General features: G+C 39.0%; 1 protein-coding gene across 20 annotated transcripts in view; it reads left to right on the top strand.

The window, feature by feature from the left end:
- PHTF1 (putative homeodomain transcription factor 1) overlaps positions 1-18490 on the top strand; it is an 85857-nt gene that overhangs the window by 43769 nt on the left and 23598 nt on the right. For 19 of the 20 annotated variants that reach the window (XM_060413037.1, XM_060413005.1, XM_060413001.1 and 16 more), the window contains 7 exons: positions 3785-3958; positions 4051-4140; positions 5710-5931; positions 8969-9097; positions 9619-9891; positions 11078-11209; positions 11711-11797. In XM_060413037.1, the coding sequence (XP_060269020.1) occupies positions 3785-3958; positions 4051-4140; positions 5710-5931; positions 8969-9097; positions 9619-9891; positions 11078-11209; positions 11711-11797 (1107 nt within the window). The remainder of the gene's footprint in view (positions 1-3784; positions 3959-4050; positions 4141-5709; positions 5932-8968; positions 9098-9618; positions 9892-11077; positions 11210-11710; positions 11798-18490) is intronic. The other variant, XM_060413006.1, reaches the window with a different exon arrangement.

The raw sequence follows: 18490 nt of genomic DNA, 5'->3' as shown, positions 1-18490 counted from the left end.
GTGTAAAATTTTCTATTCTTAGACTCTGCTAAAAGCATGCAATAGATTCTAATAGATTTGTGTCATTTGAAACGTAAAACCAAAGGACATGACAAGGAGAACACCGTGAAGAATAATATGAAGATTTTACCTTATTCTTCCAGTTTCTAGGGCCAGAGCTTATTGTTGTATCTGCCCCTGGTCCCGACTTAGGAGGAGGCTGGTAGATTCAATGAACAGATTGGTGTAGAGGCTGCCATGTCATCTTCCAGAGAGGCAGGGATAGTGTGTGTTAAGGTTTGGGAAAATATTTTTATGTTTAGATAGAGCTGCTGTTCTGCTTTACGTCTAAAAATAGCTATACTTTTATGTTATAGTCATGAAATATTATTTGTTAGACTGTGGCATTTATGAATTATAAAAGGAGCTAATTTTTTTTGAGCCATTACTGCAATCAGGCACTATTCTAAGTGATTTACATGTAATAACACACTTAATTGTTTCAACAGCTCTGTGAGATAGATGCTTTTATTTTTTTTTTTTAATGTTTTAATGTCAGGATAATTGCTTTACAGATTTGTTGTTTTCTGTCATACATCAAGAATCAGCTATAGGTACATGCATGTCCCCTCCCTTCCAGACCTCCCTCCAATCTCCCTTCCCATCCCACCCCTACTGATTGTCACAGAGCCCTTGTTTGAGTTCCCAGAGTCATACAGCAAATTCCCATTGGCTATCTATTTTACATATGGTATTGTAAATTTCTGTGTTACTCTCTCCATACACCTCCCCTTCTCCCTTCTCTTGTCCCCCCATGTCCATAGGTCTGTTCTCTATGTCTGTTTCTCCATTCCTGCCCTGAAAATATATCATCAGTGCCATCTCTTTAGATTCCCTATATATGTGTCAGTATACGATATTTATATTTCTCTTCTTGACTTACTTCACTCTGTATAATAGGGTCTAGGTTCATCCACCTCATTAGAACGGATTCAAATGCATTCCTTTTTGTGGAAGAAACTCCTCAGGAAGGCTGAGTAGTATTCCATTGTATGTATGTACCACAGCTTCTTTATCCATTCATCTGTAGATGGACATCTAGGTTGCTTGCATTTTCTAGCTATTGTAAATAGTGCTGCAGTGAACATTGGGGTACATGTGTCTTTTTCCAATTTTGATTTCCTCAGGGCATATTCGTAGGAGTGGGATTGCTGGGTCATATGGTGGTTTTATTCCTAGCTTTTTAAGGAATCTCCATACCGCCTGCCATAGTGGCTGTATAAGTTTACATTCCCACCAGCAATGCAAGAGTGCTCCTTTTTCCCCACACCATCTCCAGCATTTATTGTTTATAGACTTTTTGATGATGGCCATTCTGACTGGTGGTATCTCATTGTGGTTTTGGTTTGCATTTCTCTAGTAATGAGTGATGCTGAGCATCTTCTCATGTGCCTGTTAGCCATCTGTATGTCTTCTTTGGAGAAATGTCTCTTCAGATACCTTTCCCACTTTCTGATTGGTTTCTTTGCTTTTCTAGTATTGAGCTGTATAAGCTGCTTGTATATTTTGGGAATTCTTTGTCAGTTGTTTCCTTTGCTATTATTTTCTCCCATTCTGAGGGTTGTCTTTTCACCTTGTTTGTAGTTTCCTTTGCTGTGCAAAAGCTTTTAAGTTTAATTAGGTCCCACTTGTTTATTCTTGTTTTTATTTCCATTGATCTAGGAGGTGGGTCATAGAAGATCTTGCTTTGATTTATGTCATTGAGTGTTGTGCCTATGTTTTCCTCTAAGAGTTCATTTCTGGTCTTACATTTAGGTCTTGAATCTATTTTGAGTTTATCTTTGTGTATGGCCTTAGGTAGTATTCTAATTTCATTCTTTTGCACGTAGATGTCCAGATGTCTCCCTTATTGAAGATACTGTCTTTGCCCCATTGTATATTCTTGCCTCCTTTGTCAAAAATAAGGTACCTGTAGATGTGTGGGTTTATCTCTGTGTTCTCTGTCTTGTTCCATTGGTCTATATTTCTGTTTTTGTGTCAGTACCATACTGTCTTGATGACTGTAGCTTTGTAGTATAGCCTGAAGTCAGGCAGGTTGATTACTCCAGCTCCATTCTTCTTTCTCAAGGCTTTGGCTACTCAGGGTCTTTTGTGTTTCCATATGAATTGTGAAAGTTTTTGTTCTAGTTCTGTGAAAAATGCCATTGGTAGTTTTGATAGGGATCACATTGAATCTGTAGATTGCATTTGGTAGTATAGTCATTTTCACAATATTGATTCTTCCTACCCAGGAACGAGGAATATCTCTTCATCTGTTTATGTCATCTTTGATTTCTTTAATTAGTGTCTTATAGTTTTCTGTATACAGGTCTTCTGTCTGTTTAGATAGGTTTATTCCTAGATACTTTATTCTTTTTGTTGCAGTGGTAAATGGTATTAATTCCTTAATTTCTCTTTCTGATTTTTCATTGTTAGTGTATAGGAATGCAAGTGATTTCTGTGTATTAACTTTTTATCCTACGTCTTTGCTGAATTCACTGATTAGCTCTAGTAATTTTCTGATAGTTTCTTTTGGGTTTTCTGTGTATAGTATCATGTCATCTGCAGACTGTGAGAGTTTTACTTCTTTTCTGATTTGGATCCTTTTATTTCTTTTTCTTCTATAATTGCCATAGCTAGGACTTCTAAAACTATGTTGAATAATAGTGGTGAGAGTGGACATCCTTGTCTTGTTCCTGACCTTAGAGGGATTTATTTATTGTCATCACCTGTCCGATGAGGAACTTGAGGCCCAAAGAGACTTAATTACTTACCTAAAGCTACATTGGTGAAAGTGAAAGAGGAGAGTGAAAAAGTTGGCTTAAAGCTCAACATTCAGAAGACTAAGATCATGGCATCTGGTTCTATCACTTCATGGGAAATAGATGGGAAAACAGTGGAAACAGTGTCAGACTTTATCTTTTTGGGCTCCAAAATCAGTGCAGATGGTGACGGCAGCCATGAAATTAAAAGACGCTTACTCCTTGGAAGGAAAGTTATGACCAACCTAGATAGCATATTCAAAAGCAGAGATATTACTTTGCCAACAAAGGTCCATCTAGTCAAGGCTATAGTTTTTCCAGTGGTCAAGTATGGATGTGAGAGTTGGTCTGTGAAGAAAGCTGAGCACCAAAAAATTGATGCTTTTGAACTGTGGTGTTGGAGAAGACTCTTGAGAGTCCCTTAGACTGCAAGGAGATCCAACCAGTTCATTCTAAAGGAGATCAGCCCTGGGATTTCTTTTGGAAGGACTGATGCTGAAGCTGAAACTCCAATACTTTGGCCACCTGATGCGAAGAGTTAACTCATTGGAAAAGACTCTGATGCTGGGAGGGATTGGGGGCAGGAGGAGAAGGGGACGAGAGAGGATGAGATGGCTGGATGGCATCACCGACTCGATGGACATGAGTTTGAGTGAACTCCGGGAGTTGGTGACGGACAGGGAGGCCTGGCGTGCTGTGATTCATGGGGTTGAAAAGAGTCGGACACGACTGAGCGACTGAACTAAACTGAACTGAAAGTTACATAGCTAATAAGTAGAAGAGCTGTGATTCAGACTTGACTTTGACTCAAGCCTTGTGCTTCTAACATCTACATTATTTAAATCATTTAGTTTCAAGAAAGCTTAATATTTTTCTTTATTAAGACCAGCGAATATGTAGATCTGTTCAGCTTTGACTTAGTTTACTCTTACTGCTTCTTAGTTTTGTACACACAGCTTACTAGAGCCTTCTGGGCGGTCCCCTGTGAGATGCTCTCTTTGTAGGAGTCTTTTAGGCGTTTGGGTAATGGGATTTCAGATGATCTGTCAAGTGACGATGACGGTGAAGCCCAGACACAGATGATGATACTGCGGAGGAGTGTGGAAGGGGCCTCAAGTGACAACGGTTGTGAAATTAAGAGTAGAAGATCAATACTTTCAAGACACCTAAACACTCAGGTAATTTTTATTTTAGTTTATTAAAGCATTAATTCCCAACTAACAAAGTATTAACGTATTTTCCTGTCATTTGTGGTCTTGATTTTTGGCAGGTAAAAAAGACCACTTCCAAGTGGTGCCCTGTTGTGCGGGATTCAGATAGCCTGGCTGAATCAGAGTTTGAATCAGCAGCCTTCAGTCAGGTAATGTATCCTTTTTCAAGGCATATTCTTGAATGTAATAAGTTTATCCATTCCTGGTTTGTTTTTCTTTTTGGATGCACAGGAGGGGCTAGCAAATATACACATAACTTTAGGACAACCAATTGAAAAAAAAGAAAAAGGAATGGGTAAAGGACTTCCCAGTGTCTCAGATGGTAAAGAATTTGCCTGCAGTGCAGGAGACCTTCATTTGATCCGTGGGTCAGGAAAATCCCCTGGAGAAGGGAATGGCTACTCAAGCATTCCAGTATTCTTGCCTGGAGAATTCCGTGGACAGAGCTGCTTGGTGGGCTACGGTCCATAGGGTCGCAGAGAGTCAGAAATGACTGAGTGACTGACACTTCAACTTTTTCCTCTGCCTCCAACTGTCTACCTATTTAGCAGCTTTTTAAAAAAAATCTGTCAGCTTTTATATGACTAGTCACCCAAGAAAAAGAATGAGCTCTTTGTCTTTGATCTGATCATAAAAGTATCATAGATGATGCCCAGAAAGAGATTCCTCAATCCCTAGATGATGAGAGCCAGAATGCTGGAGTGGGTAACCGTTTCCTTCTCCCTGGGTCTTCCCAACCCAGAGATTGAACCCAGGTCTCCTGCATTGCACACAGATTCTTTACTGTCTGAGCCACCAGGGAAACCCACTTAATATTCACTTGGAATATGGAGTTTATTCTTAAGCATTGTTTCTGTGTAAGTGGCATTGATGCTGAGGACAGATATTTGAGAAATGGGAGCAGTAAGTCTGCTTATCATGAAAGCTAATGGACATATTGTACATTTTCTGTGTTGTGCTTAGTTGCTCAGTCTTGTCTGACTCTTTGGAACCCCATGGACTATACTGGCCCCGTGGGATTTCTCCACGCAAGAATACTGGAGTGAGTTGCCATGCCCTCCTCCAGGGGATCTTCCCCACCCAGGGATCGAACCCAGGTCTCCCACATTGCAGGTGGATTCTTTACCATCTGAGCTTCCAGGGAAGCCCGTTGTACATTTGGGATGTTATAATTCAGAGATGAGGGGAGGAGATGGTGGTAGCTTTTGTTTTGATTGGAAGGTTGTTGAGTTGTGGAAAAACTTTCATATTTATGTTTATACTGCAGGAGAGCTGCAATGTCCATTCTTTCCTCTGCTTGATTACCCTTTTCCCTGTTTGGCTGAGTTCCCAGATGTGATTGTGTCTATGGTCAAGCTCACTGTACTTTGAGTAAAAGACACTTTGGGTGTGCCAGTAGGCTCAGCCACACCTACTCCCTCAGGATGTGTTTGCAGGAGTCACTCCCACCCCAGGGCGCCTCAGCTGAACAATCCCATGACTTGGCAATACTTCTCAGTGAGAGTCCTCTTTTATAGTCTCTTAAGAGTCATCAGAGTTCACGTTTAAATATGAAAGTGTATTATTGTTATGTGAAGTCTTGTCAACAAAGGCATGGTGATCAGTTTATGAGCATGCCAGTCATCACCATAGGTGCCTTGTTTTCATTTTATTTCAGATATAGTTGTTTTTAAAAATGAATGAAATATTTTTTTTTGGTTTTTCTTTTTCCCTTAAAGGGCTCTAGGTCTGGCATGAGTGGTGGCTCTCGAAGCCTCAACATGTTGAGAAGAGACTCGGAGAGCACCCGCCACGACTCGGAGACGGAGGACATGTTATGGGATGACCTACTGCATGGCCCCGAGTGCCGGTCATCTGTCACCAGCGACAGTGAGGGGGCACATGTGAGCTCCCTTCACTCAGGGACCAAACGGGACCCCAAAGAGGATGTTTTCCAGCAGGTCTGTAAAGGTGACGATAATAATAGCTAATATTTACTGTGTACTTAGGCACCATATTATCTCTCTTAATTCTACAGTAACCCTATAAGGTGGGCCCTTATTATCCCTAATTTAGAGATGAAGAAATTGAGCGTAATTTGTAAGTGAAGATGTTGGGCTCAGTGCTCAGAAGAAAGCACTCTCTAATTCCCCCAACCTAACTGTTTCTTCCTGATACCTTTTCTTATTTTCCTTAGAATAATCCTTAATATTCATTTTATATGAGCAGGGTTGCAGTACCCTCACGTTGTATTTTCAGATATATCACAGCATTTTATGTGAATTACTAGGAGATGGCATTGCTTTCTTCTCTAATAATGTGTAAAGCAAGTGATGCTTTTAATTTCAGGTTCTGTTTTAGTATCATAAAATCAGATAGCCTGGAAATGGGGATTCTTAGGTTATTTCAGCCTTCCAGTCAGTCTAGGAATTCATTCTTCAGAAATGTTTTACTTTCTGTCATGTAGTAACAATAGTTCCTACTTCTTAGAAATACTGTGATCTATCTAATGAGATAATTTAAAGTGCTTAGCACAAACTTGGCAAAGAGTAAGCAGCCAGTACATGTTAGCTTGGTTATTACTATTTCTGTCAGATAGTTGGTTACTCTCTACTTAAATACTTGTGGAGCTGCAATGATTATTTCATGAGCTTGTTCTGCTGCTGGCTGGACTGAATGATTAAAAAATGGTTTTCATATCAGCCCTTCCTATGCTTAATGCCAATGATTATGACTCTTCTTCGTTTTGTTTTTCTTTTCTTTCTTCCACAATGACTTAATAAATAGTGGATGTTGGATATTCATTTGTTTAGTTATTGAATTTTCTTGATTCTAAGATACCTTAGATTTAGGTTATACATTATAATGGAAAACATTCTGCTTCATTAAATGTATACAATTTTCATAAACTGCCTGGAAACAACATATACTTTATCACTAAAGTTTTAAACTTTTCCCTCCAATTATGCTATCAAAATCTGAATCTGAATATTCTTTCCATTCAGTCTGAAGACTCATCTAAATTACATTAGCCTTTGGTAGTTATGCATAGCATCATGATGATTTCCACCTTTGTACTTTTGGGATTCACGGTATAATTTTAAGGCATATGTAAGAATAACTAGGTTAAGACGAAACTCACCATGTTAAGTAGAGTGCATCGTACCCCAGTTCTCCCACCTAACATGTTCTTCTTTTAGTCCCCATATCTCTAAATGCCACCACTAACCACCCAAGTCGGAAACCTTGGGGCCATTCTTGATGTCACCACTGCCCCCGCTCAACATCCACCCCCCCCCACCATCCCCTGTATCTAATCTATCATCACATTTTCTCGATTCTGCTGTATAATACCTGCATCTGCTCATCTGTGTCCACCCTGCTTAGTGGATAGCTCTCATCTGGATCCTTACAACAGCTTCTCTAGCCTTGTTCCCTTTAGCTTCATTTTCCACACTACAGCCGGAATGATGCTTCTAAAATACAAATCTGGGACCTCCTGGTGGTCCAGTGGTTAAGAATCTGCCTTGCAATGCAAAGAACATGGGTTCAATCCCTGGTCAGGGAACTAAGATCCCCTATGCCTTGGGGCTGCTAAACCTGTGTATCACAGCTAGAGAGTCCACAGGCTCTGGAGCCCACACACAACCACAGAGCCCGCGCACTGCAGCTATGACCCACCTCAGCCGCATAATTGAGTAAAATTAGAAAAATACTAAAATTGTTTTTTACAAGTAAAGATCTGATGCCATTTCCCTTACAGTGCTCTAATTGCTTTCTTTTTCCTTTTGGACTATTTGCTTCTGTTTATTTGCTCTGATAAAGTCTCACATGGTTGAGTTGAGTCTCACAACTCAACTGAACTTCTTCCAGTTTCCTCATGTACTTCTGGGTCTTTCCTGAAACACACTTTTCTCCAGCACTCATTCCTTTGGGTCACTCCCTTTTGTCTTTCAGGTCTTGGCTCAGTTGCTACTTCCTTAGGAAGTCTTTTTAATATGCTCCTCTTCCCTTATATTCTTCTCTTCCCTTATCACACTATGCAGTAACTTTATTTAGTCATGTCTCCTTTGTAAGTCTGTAAACTCCTTGATGTCAAGAACCTTGTATCTTGTTCTCCATTTATATCCATAGTTCCTGTTAATAGTAGCTGCTTAATAAATATTTTTTGGCTAAATCAGTTAGTAGATCCATAAATGCTCATCAGCATTATGCTAAGCATTGTTGTAGGAGAAGAAATATGCCATCTGATCTTTTTCTAAAAAAAATAACATGTATTAGTTTGGGGACAAAATGATTTTATGGAAAACAAGTAGAGGGCACTATAAAAGCAGCAGCATATAATTAATGCAGACTTATCTGCGATAGACTGTTTTGATTGATTCAGAGAAGGGCAATATGAGAGAGACTTGTGGCCATCAGAGAGCACATGTTGATAAAATGGACTTGAGTTGGGACTTGAAGAACGAGACATGACATGGCAGAGGAAAGTGCTGGGCTGTTTTTATAGTGACCTTCTCCTCTTGTGCTTTCTGTGCTTGTCCATGTCTTGGTTAGACCAGAGAAAGGCTGACCTCCTTACCACTCCTGTGATATCTAAGTCCTGTTAGCGCCTCTCCTACTCAACTTCCTCCTACCCCTGGTCTAGTCATGGTGCTATGGAAATACTTTCCTCCTTGATATCCCATGAATACGCCAAGCTTATCCTCACTTCCATATGCTTAGAGGGGGCAGCAACTTCGGAGATCATGGAATCCTACCTCCCATCATCACAGAAGACATACAACCTCTCTCTTCAGGTAAGAAATTGGCTTAGTGAGGAGAAAGGACCAGAAGCCAGCATCGTGGAGGCAGTAATTGGAGTGATGGGCTTTGTGAGAGAGAGAACAGAATGACAAGGCAGAGCACTGGCGAATGTGGCCTGGGAACCAGACCCAGGGAAGCAATTCTAAAGGAGGAAAGAATGAGTGGATGGAAATATTTATTTTTTCTTCTCAGAACCATTTATTCTGGCTTCAGAACTCAAGTCCTGCCTCTGATCGAGTTAGTGCGATAATCTGGGAAGGGAATGAGTGCAAAAAGATGGATATGTCTGTGTTGGAAATAAGTGGCATCATCATGAGCAGGGTAAGGTTTAATAAGTTTTCAGACTTTTGAAAAGATCTGTTTAATAATCAGCAGCTATTTCATTGCAGAAGGAAATGGCCACCCACTCCAGTATTCTTGCCTGGGAAATCCCATGGACAGAGGATCCTGGTGGACTGCAGTCCATGGGGTCACACAGAGTCGGGCGAAACTGAATTCACATGCACACACAGACAGCTATTTCAGATTGTATTTAATGATCAAAACACTGACTCTGTTTTTAAGACACAAGTCTGTGTACCTTAAGTTTTGTAGCCAGTTTTCACTTGATAGTGTGTTTTTAAATTTGTTACAGAGGTCTCTTTGAGCCTGATTGATTATTCAGGTAGACTTTATAAATATTTCTTATTTGATCCTAACGTCATAAATCTGTACTTCATTTTTATTTGTATTTCTTTTAGAACAGATTTAGTTTATAATAATCTAAATAGTATTTGACAAATACTGCTTCACAACTGCATATAACTGTGCAATAATGATAGCTGTTTTAAATTAATTTCCAGGTTAATGCATATCAGCAAGGAGTAGGTTATCAGATGCTGGGAAATGTCGTCACCATTGGATTAGCGTTTTTCCCTTTTTTACACCGACTGTTCCGTGAGAAGAACCTTGACCAGCTAAAATCCATCTCAGCTGAGGAGATCTTGACTCTCTTTTGTGGGGCACCACCTGTTACACCTATTATTATTTTGTCTATAATTAACTTTTTTGAGCGACTGTGTCTTACCTGGATGTTTTTTTTCATGATGTGTGTGGCAGAGAGAACATATAAACAGGTCAGTAGAAAGCTGAGTAAAATTTCTTACCTCTTTTTTTGGTTTATGACGTTCTGTTTAGTTGCTTTTGTTGTCTTGATTTGTTCTCTCTCCAGAAGCTAACATGGGCAGTGGAGGCTTGATAAGTGGACTTTTGGTATTTGTGGGTTTAACACTTCTGATATTGGCTATTTACAAATAACATGCTGTAATCTGAAATTTTACTGAGCCTATATGTAGGAGTAAGTGGCTGAGCCTAGCTGATTGTTCGCACCTGCTCCTTGATGTGCCTCAATGTGTTTTATATATGTAGAAAGTGAAAGTGAAGTCATGTCCGACTCTTTGCGACCCCATGGGCTGTAGCCTACTAGGCTCCTCTGTCCATGGGATTTACCAGGCAGTAGTACTGGAGTGGATTGCCATTTCCTTCTCCAGGGGATCTTCCCAACCCAGGGATTGAACCCGGGTCTCCCGCATTGTAGACAGACGCTTTACTGTCTGAGCCACCATGTAGAGTGTGTAGTTAATTCCAAGGTGAAAATGTTTCTGAAAAATGGCCAAGTGAGAAATAAATTTGTTGAAATTGGATAAGAGTTTGGTATTGAGGGCTTATTATATTGGTGATATGTGTAAAAACTACAGTTTTTATATGGAAATGTAATTTGGGAGTAAGCTAGAATTTTGTATAAATGTTTGAATTTGTGAAGGTTGGGATTCACAAAGGTCTCCAAGGTGTATTCCTTGAAAATGTCCAGAGTGTAGTATATCAGAAGAATGTGTACATGCATGTTCAGTTGTGTCCAGTTCTTTGCGACCCTTTGGATTGTAGCCCAAGCTACAAGCTCCTCTGTCCATGGGATAATTTAGGCAAGAATACTGGAGTGGGTTGCCATGCCCTCCTCCAGAGCATCTTCCTGACCCAGGGATGGAACCCACATTTTCCGTGTCTCCTGCATTGCAGGTGGATTCCTTACCTACTGAGCCTTTGGGGAAGCCCCCCTGAAGAAGTCACTAAGACAGGAAGTGAAAAAGCATTGTTAATAGCTCATTAATCTGTTGCTACAGAAAGCACATTATACATAATGATCGGAACTTGATTCTTTTAATATTTTTTATGTGCTGGGAATATTTTACAATTATATAAGTTTACACACAGTGACACATATGTACATTTCACTTTGTGATTTTTTTTTTTAACCTCCTCTAGAGATTTTTATTTGCAAAACTCTTCAGCCATATTACTTCTGCCAGGAAAGCTAGGAAATATGAAATACCTCATTTCAGACTTAAAAAGGTGGAGAACATTAAGATATGGTTATCACTGCGTTCCTTTCTAAAGGTGAGTTTTAACTAACCGTGGAATATCTGCAGTAATACACAGGAAACATGCTCATCGAAATTTCTGGTGGCAGATATTCACCAGGCTGGGTAGTCCTGTGTTCTGGACAGATTATATCAGGGACTGACATCTAGCTCACCTGTTTGACGACAGATTGGGAGTGATCTAGCTGCAGAGCTGGTAGAGCTAATGAAACAAGGGCTTGGAAAGGGAAAAGAAAGTTTAAACTCTTAGGGCAGAGTGATAAGCTGAATTTTGCATCTTTTCCTAACTTCTGGGGAAACATTCCTGCTGAAAATGTGTTAGTGAATCAGTCACACCCTTAACTTGAATGGCATGAATCTCAGAGCTTAACTAAAGTTGAAGATGTCCAAAATATATTAAAATCCTGTGTCAGAAACCTCTTATAAACATTCGTTTTCACACCAACATAGTAAGATTAGGTCCCCTAATCTGTCTCCAGCAGGGACCTAAAACGCTAACCTGTGTCTCACTCTCCAGAGACGGGGCCCACAGCGATCAGTGGATGTGGTTGTGTCTTCTGTCTTCCTACTGACACTTTCCATTGCTTTCATTTGTTGTGCCCAGGTAAGAGTTTCAGATCTATTTCAGGGGAAAGAAGAAAATAGAACTTGCTCTCTGTTTTAAACTAGTTCACTGTATTTAAGTGAATACACTCACACACACGCACACACACACATACGCACACACATACACATACGTAACAGATGTTTGTTTCTGACAGCTCTGGGAACCAGGGAGTCCAAGGTTAAGGTGCCAGGATGATTATATTGAAGTATTCAGTTCAGTTCAGTCACTCAGTCGCGTCTGACTCTTTGCGACCCCATGAATCGCAGCACGCCAGGCTTCCCTGTGCATCACCAACTCCCAGAGTTCACTCAAACTCATGTCCATCGAGTCAGTGATGCCATCCAGCCATCTCATCCTCTCTCGTCCCCTTCTCCTCCTGCCCCCAATCCCTCCCAGCATCAGAGTCTTTTCCAGTGAGTCAACTCTTCGCATGAGGTGGCCAAAGTACTGGAGTTTCAGCTTTAGCATCAGTCCTTCCAAAGGAATCCCAGGGCTGATCTCCTTCAGAATGGACTGGTTGGATCTCCTTGCAGTCCAAGGGACTCTCAAGAGTCTTTTCTAACACCACAGTTCAAAAGCATCAATTCTTCAGCACTCAGCCTTCTTCACAGTCCAACTCTCACATCCATACATGACCACTGGAAAAACCATAGCCTTCACTAGACAGACCTTAGTTGGCAAAGTAATGTCTCTGCTTTTGAATATGCTATCTAGGTTGGCCATAACTTTTCTTCCAAGGAGTAAGCATCTTTTAATTTCATGGCTGCAATCACCATCTGCAGTGATTTTGGAGCCCCAAAACATAAAGTCTGACATTGTTTCCACTGTTTTCTCATCTATTTCCCATGAAGTGATGGGGCCAGATGCCATGATGTTTGTTTTCTGAATGTTGAGCTTTAAGCCAACTTTTTCACTCTCCTCTTTCATCAAGAGGCTTTTGAGTTCCTCTTCACTTTCTGCCATAAGGGTGGTGTCATCTGCATATCTGAGGTGATTGATATTTCTCCCGGCAATCTTGATTCCAGCTTGTGCTTCTTCCAGTCCAGCGTTTCTCATGATGTACTCTGCATAGAAGTTAAATAAGCAGGGTGACGATATACAGCCTTGATGTACTCCTTTTCCTATTTGGAACCAGTCTGTAGTTCCATGTCCCATTCTAACTGTTGCTTCCTGACCTGCATACAGATTTTTCAAGAGGCAGGTCAGATGGTCTGGTATTCCCATCTCTTTCAGAATTTTCCACAGTTTATTGTGATCCACACAGTCAAAGGCTTTGGCACAGTCAATAAAGCAGAAATAGATGTTTTTCTGAAATTCTCTTGCTTTTTCCATGATCCAGTGGATGTTGGCAGTTTGATCTCTGGTTCTGCCTTTTGTAAAACCAGCTTGAACATCAGGAAGTTCACGGTTCACGTATTGCTAAAGCGTGACTTGGAGAATTTTGAGCATTACTTTACTAGCGTGTGAGATGAGTGCAATTGTGCTGTAGTTTGAGCATTGTTTGGCATTGCCTTTCTTTGGGATTGGAATGAAAACGGACCTTTTCCAGTCCTGTGGCCACTGCTGAGTTTTTCAAATTTGCTGGCATATTGAGTGCAGCACTTTCACAGCATCATCTTTCAGGATTTGAAATAGCTCAACTGGAATGCCATCACCTCCACTAGCTTTGTTTGTAGTGATGCTTCCTAAGGCCCACTTGACTTCACATTCCAGGATGTCTGGCACTAGATGAGTGATCACACCATCATGATTATCTGGTCATGAAGATCTTTTTTGTACAGTTCTGTTTTCTTGCCACCTCTTCTTAATATCTTCTGCTTGGGTTGGGCCAAAAAATTTGTTTGAATTTTTCTGTAAGATGGTACAGAAAAACCATACTAACTTTTTGGCCAACCCTGTGTGTGTGTGTATTTACTGTGTCTAAATTTCTCTTGCTATTTTGAATACTTGTTAATTTTTATGACTTTTGAAATGAGAATAAGAGTAAGATCATGGTAACTTAATTGGAAGTTTTTGATTGGTAATAAAGCTATATATCATGATGGATACAAAATAGTGATTTTTCTAACTTCATCATTTCTTCTAATTTTATTATCACTCTAAAGTAGACTTTTCCCCATTTAATCATTCATTCATTTATTATGTTTTGGATTCCTATGCTCTTGTTTTTATCCAATGGATTATAAACTATTACTATATTCTTTTGATACATAATTGTCCTAGATGTGGCCAGCGGGAGACCCTTAAAGTGCCTTCCTATGTTCTTTGGAGAGGTCCCTGTATATTTTTTGTTTCTATTTCTGTGTTTTCTTTTTTATAAGAATTTGCAGCCTTATTCTATACGTTTCCACTTACTGAGTTTTAATTCTGCGACAGTCAGAGAACATGCTCTGAATGTTTTCAGTCCTTTGAAATAAGTACAGACTTGTTCGTTATCCAGTACATGGTGAGTTTCATTAAATCTTCCATCAGGTCTTTGAAAGAATTTGTATTCCTTTGTTTTGGAGAGCAGTTTTCCCTCTCTATAAATTAGCCCAAGTTTATTAGTTGTATGGCTGAAATTTCCCATATTCTTACTCATCTTTTTGGCTTCCTTATTTTATAAACCATTGAGAGAAGTATGGTCATGTCTGCTCTGATGATGGATTAATCTTTTTCTCCTTTTGTTTCTGTCAATTTTTGCTTTATATGTTTTTAAGCAATATAATTGGGTACATGCAGACTTGGAATTGATATCCATCTCCTTGGTGGATTGACTTTTATGTAATTTATAGTCTTCTTTTTTTCTCAATCCAGGATCACATATTCATTTAGCTGTCATCTCTCATCTGTCATTTAGCTCTTTACTCTCCTTTAATCCTGAATAGTGTCAAGCTTTGTCTGTCTTCATGAACTGATAAAATGTCTCTGTTTCTAATGTATCTTAAAATCTACTCTATTTGATTTTAATTTAACTATACTGTCTCTTGATTAGTTTTTGTATGCTGTATCTTTGTTTTCTACCCCTTTTCCTTTATTTTTTCTTTATATTTTAGTTGCCTTTTATAGTCAGCATATCGATTGCTTGTTTCTTCTTTTTTTGCTGTTATTCTATCAAAGTGCTTTAATATCTTTCAGTTCAGTTCAGTTCAGTCGCTCAGTTGTATCCGACTCTTTGCGACCCCATGAATCACAGCATGCCAGGCCTCCCTGTCCGTCACCACTGGAGTTCACCCAAACTCATGTGCATCGAGTCAGTGAGGCCATCCAGCCATCTCATCCTCTCTCGTCCCCTTCTCCTCCTGCCCCCCAATCCCTCCCATCATCAGAGTCTTTTCCAATGAGTCAACTCTTTGCATCAGGTGGCCAAAGTATTGGAGTTTCAGCTTCAGCATCAGTCCTTCCAATGAACACCCAGGACTGATCTTTAGAATGGACTGGTTGGATCTCCTTGCAGTCCAAGGGACTCTCAAGAGTCTTCTCCAACACCACAGATAAAAGCATCAATTCTTCGGCACTCAGCTTTCTTCACAGTCCAACTCTCACATCCATACCTGACCACTGGAAAAACCATAGCCTTGACTAGACGGACCTTTGTTGGCAAAGTACTATCTCTGCTTTTCCAATGTTGAAAATTTATTTAATTTATTTTGGTAACAAATCTGAGTTTGCTACAAAATATTTTCTCTTTCTGAGCTCTCTCTTTTTTATTAAAATTTAAGTATAGTTGATTTACAATGTTATGTTTAAGGTATACAGCAAAGTGATTCAGTTATACCTATTTATGCATGTTTATATGTAACTATATATTTTCTTTGCAGATTCTTTTCCCTTATATGGGCTTCCTTGGTAGGTCAAATGGTAAAAAATATGCCTGCAATGTGGGAGAACCTGGGTTCAATCTCTGGGTTGGGAAGATCCCCTGGAAGAGGGCATGGCAACCCACTCCAGTATTCTTGCCTGGAGAATCCCCATGGACAGAGGAGCCTGGCGGGCTACGATCTGTGGGGTCACAAAGAGTTAGACATGACTGAGCGACTAAGCATATAGGTTATTATAAACATTGAGTATAATTCCCTGTGATATATATACTACAGCTTCTTTATCCATTTGTCTGTTGATGGACATTTATATTGCTTCTATGTCTTGACTGTTGTAAATAGTGCTGCAGTGAACATTGGGATGCATATGTATTTTTCAATTGTAGTTTTGTGTGGATATATGCCCAGGAGTAGGATTGGAGGGTCATATGTTGTAACTCTGTTTTTAGTTTCTTAAGGAACCTTCATAATCTCCCTGGTGTTAGTACCAATTTACATTCCCACCAACAGTGTAGGAGGGTTCCTTTTTTTTACACCCTCTTCAACAGTTATTGTTTGTAGACTTTTTGATGATGGCCATTCTGACCGAAGTGAGGTGATACTTTATTGTAGATTTGTTGTGCATTTCTCTAATAATTAGCAGTGTTGAGCATCTTTACATGTGCCTTTTGGTCATCTGCATGTCCTTTTTTGGAGAACTGTCTATTTAGATCTTTTGTCCATCTTTTAATTGGGCTAATTTGGGTGTTTTTGTTATTGAGTTGTATGAGCTGTTTGTATATTTTGGGAATAAAGCCTTGTTGGTCTCATCATTTATAAACATTTTCTCCCATTCTGTAATTTGTCTTTTTGTTTTGTTTGTGGTATCCTTTGTTGTGCAAAAGCTTTTAAGTTTAATTTGGTCCCATTTGTTTATTTTTGTTTTTATTGCTATTACTCTAGGAGATGGATCCAAAAAGATATTACTCTGATTTATGTAAAAGAGTGTTCTGCCTGTGTTTTCCTCTAGGAACTTTATATCGTAGTATCCAGTTTTACATTTGGGTCTTTAATCCATTTTATTTTTGTTATAATGTTAGAGAAATTTTATAATGTTGTCCTTTTCCACTTAGCTGTCCGTTTTCCCAGCACCATTTATCAAAGAGACTGTTTTTTCTCCATCGTATGTTCTTGCCTCCTTTGTCATAGATTGATTGACTGTAGGTCTGTGGGTTTATTTCTGGGCTTTCGATCCTGTGCCATTGATCTTATTTATGTTTTTGTGCCAGTACGTTACTGTTTTGATTACTGTAATTTTGTATTGTAGTCAGAAGTCAGGGAGCCTGTTTCCTCCAGCGTTGTTTTTCTTTCTCCAGATTGCTTTGCCTATCGACATATTTTGTTTCTATACAAATTAAAAACTTTTTTTTTGTTTTAGTTCTTTGAAAAATTTCAATGGTAGTTTAATAGAGATTGCATTGAATCTGTAGATTGTCTTGAGTCGTATGGTTATGTTAACAATGTTAATCCTGCCAGTCCAAGAAACTGGTATATATATGTATATATCTTTCCATCTGCTGTGTCATCTTCAGTTTCTTCCATCAGTGTCTTATAGTTTTTGGAGTACAAGTGTTTAGCCTCCTTAAGTAGGTTTATTCCTAGGTATTTTATTCTTTTTGATATGATGGTAAATAGGATTGTTTCCTTAGTTTCTCTTTCTTATCTTTTGTTGTTAGTGTATAGAATTGCAACAGATTTCTGTGTATTAATTTTGTATTCTGCAGCTTTACCAAATTCACTGATGAGCTTCAGTCGTTTTCTGATGGCATCTTTAGGATTTTCTATGTACAGCATCATATCGTCTGCAAACTGTGACAGTTTTACTTCTTCCTTTCCAATTTGGATTCCTTTTATTTCTTTTTCTTCTCTGAAGGCTGTAGCTAGGACTTCCAAAACTCTGTTGAATCAAAGAAGTGAAGTTGGGCATCCTTGTCTTGTTCTTGATCTTAGAGGGAATGCTTTCAACTTTTCACTGTTGAGTATGATGGTAGCTGTGCGTTTGTGATATGTGGCCTTTAGTACATTGAGATATGTTCCCTCTATGTCCAGTTTGATGGGAGTTTGTAATCGTCAGTGGATGTTAAATGTTGTCAAAAGTTTTTTCTGCATCTATTGAGATAATCATACAGTTTTTATTCTTCAATTTGTTAATGTGTAGTGTATCACACTGAAGTGTGGATATTGAAAAATCCTTGCATCTCTGATATAAATCCCACTTGATCATGGTATATGATCCTTTTACGGTATTGTTGGATTCAGTTTGCTATTATTTTGTTGAGGATTTTTGCATCTATGTTCATCAGTGTTATAGGCTTACAGTTTTTTTCTGTGTGTGTGATTTCTTTGTCTGGTCTTGGTATCAGAGTGATGGTCGTCTCATATAGTGAGTTTGGAATTAATCCTTCCTGTGAAGTTTTTGGGAATAATTTCAGAAGGATAGGTGTTATCTCGTTTCTAAAATGTTTGGTGGAATTCACCTGTGAATGTCTCTGGTCTGGGAGTTTTAAAATCATAGATTCAATTTCAGTATTTGTGAATGATCTATTTATATTTTCTATTTTTTCTTGGTTCAGTCTTGAGAGATTGTACTTCTCTCAGAATTTGTCCATTTCTTCTAAGTTGTCTGTTTTATTGATATATAATTGCTTGTAGTGGTTTCTCATTTCTAATTAATTGATGTGGTCCCTCCCTTTTTTTTCCTGATAAGTCTGGTTAAATATTTATCAGTTTTGTTTATCTTTTCAAAGAACAAACTTTTAGCTTTATTGATCTTTTCTGTTGTTTTCTTAGTCTCTGTTTCATTTATCTCTGCTCTGATCTTTTTGATTTATTTTCTTCTACTACCTTTGGG

The sequence above is a fragment of the Ovis aries genome, chromosome 1, assembly GCF_016772045.2.
Source record: "Ovis aries strain OAR_USU_Benz2616 breed Rambouillet chromosome 1, ARS-UI_Ramb_v3.0, whole genome shotgun sequence".
In the NCBI taxonomy this organism is placed as follows: domain Eukaryota; kingdom Metazoa; phylum Chordata; class Mammalia; order Artiodactyla; family Bovidae; genus Ovis; species Ovis aries.
This window is presented reverse-complemented; position numbering and strand designations above follow the sequence as displayed.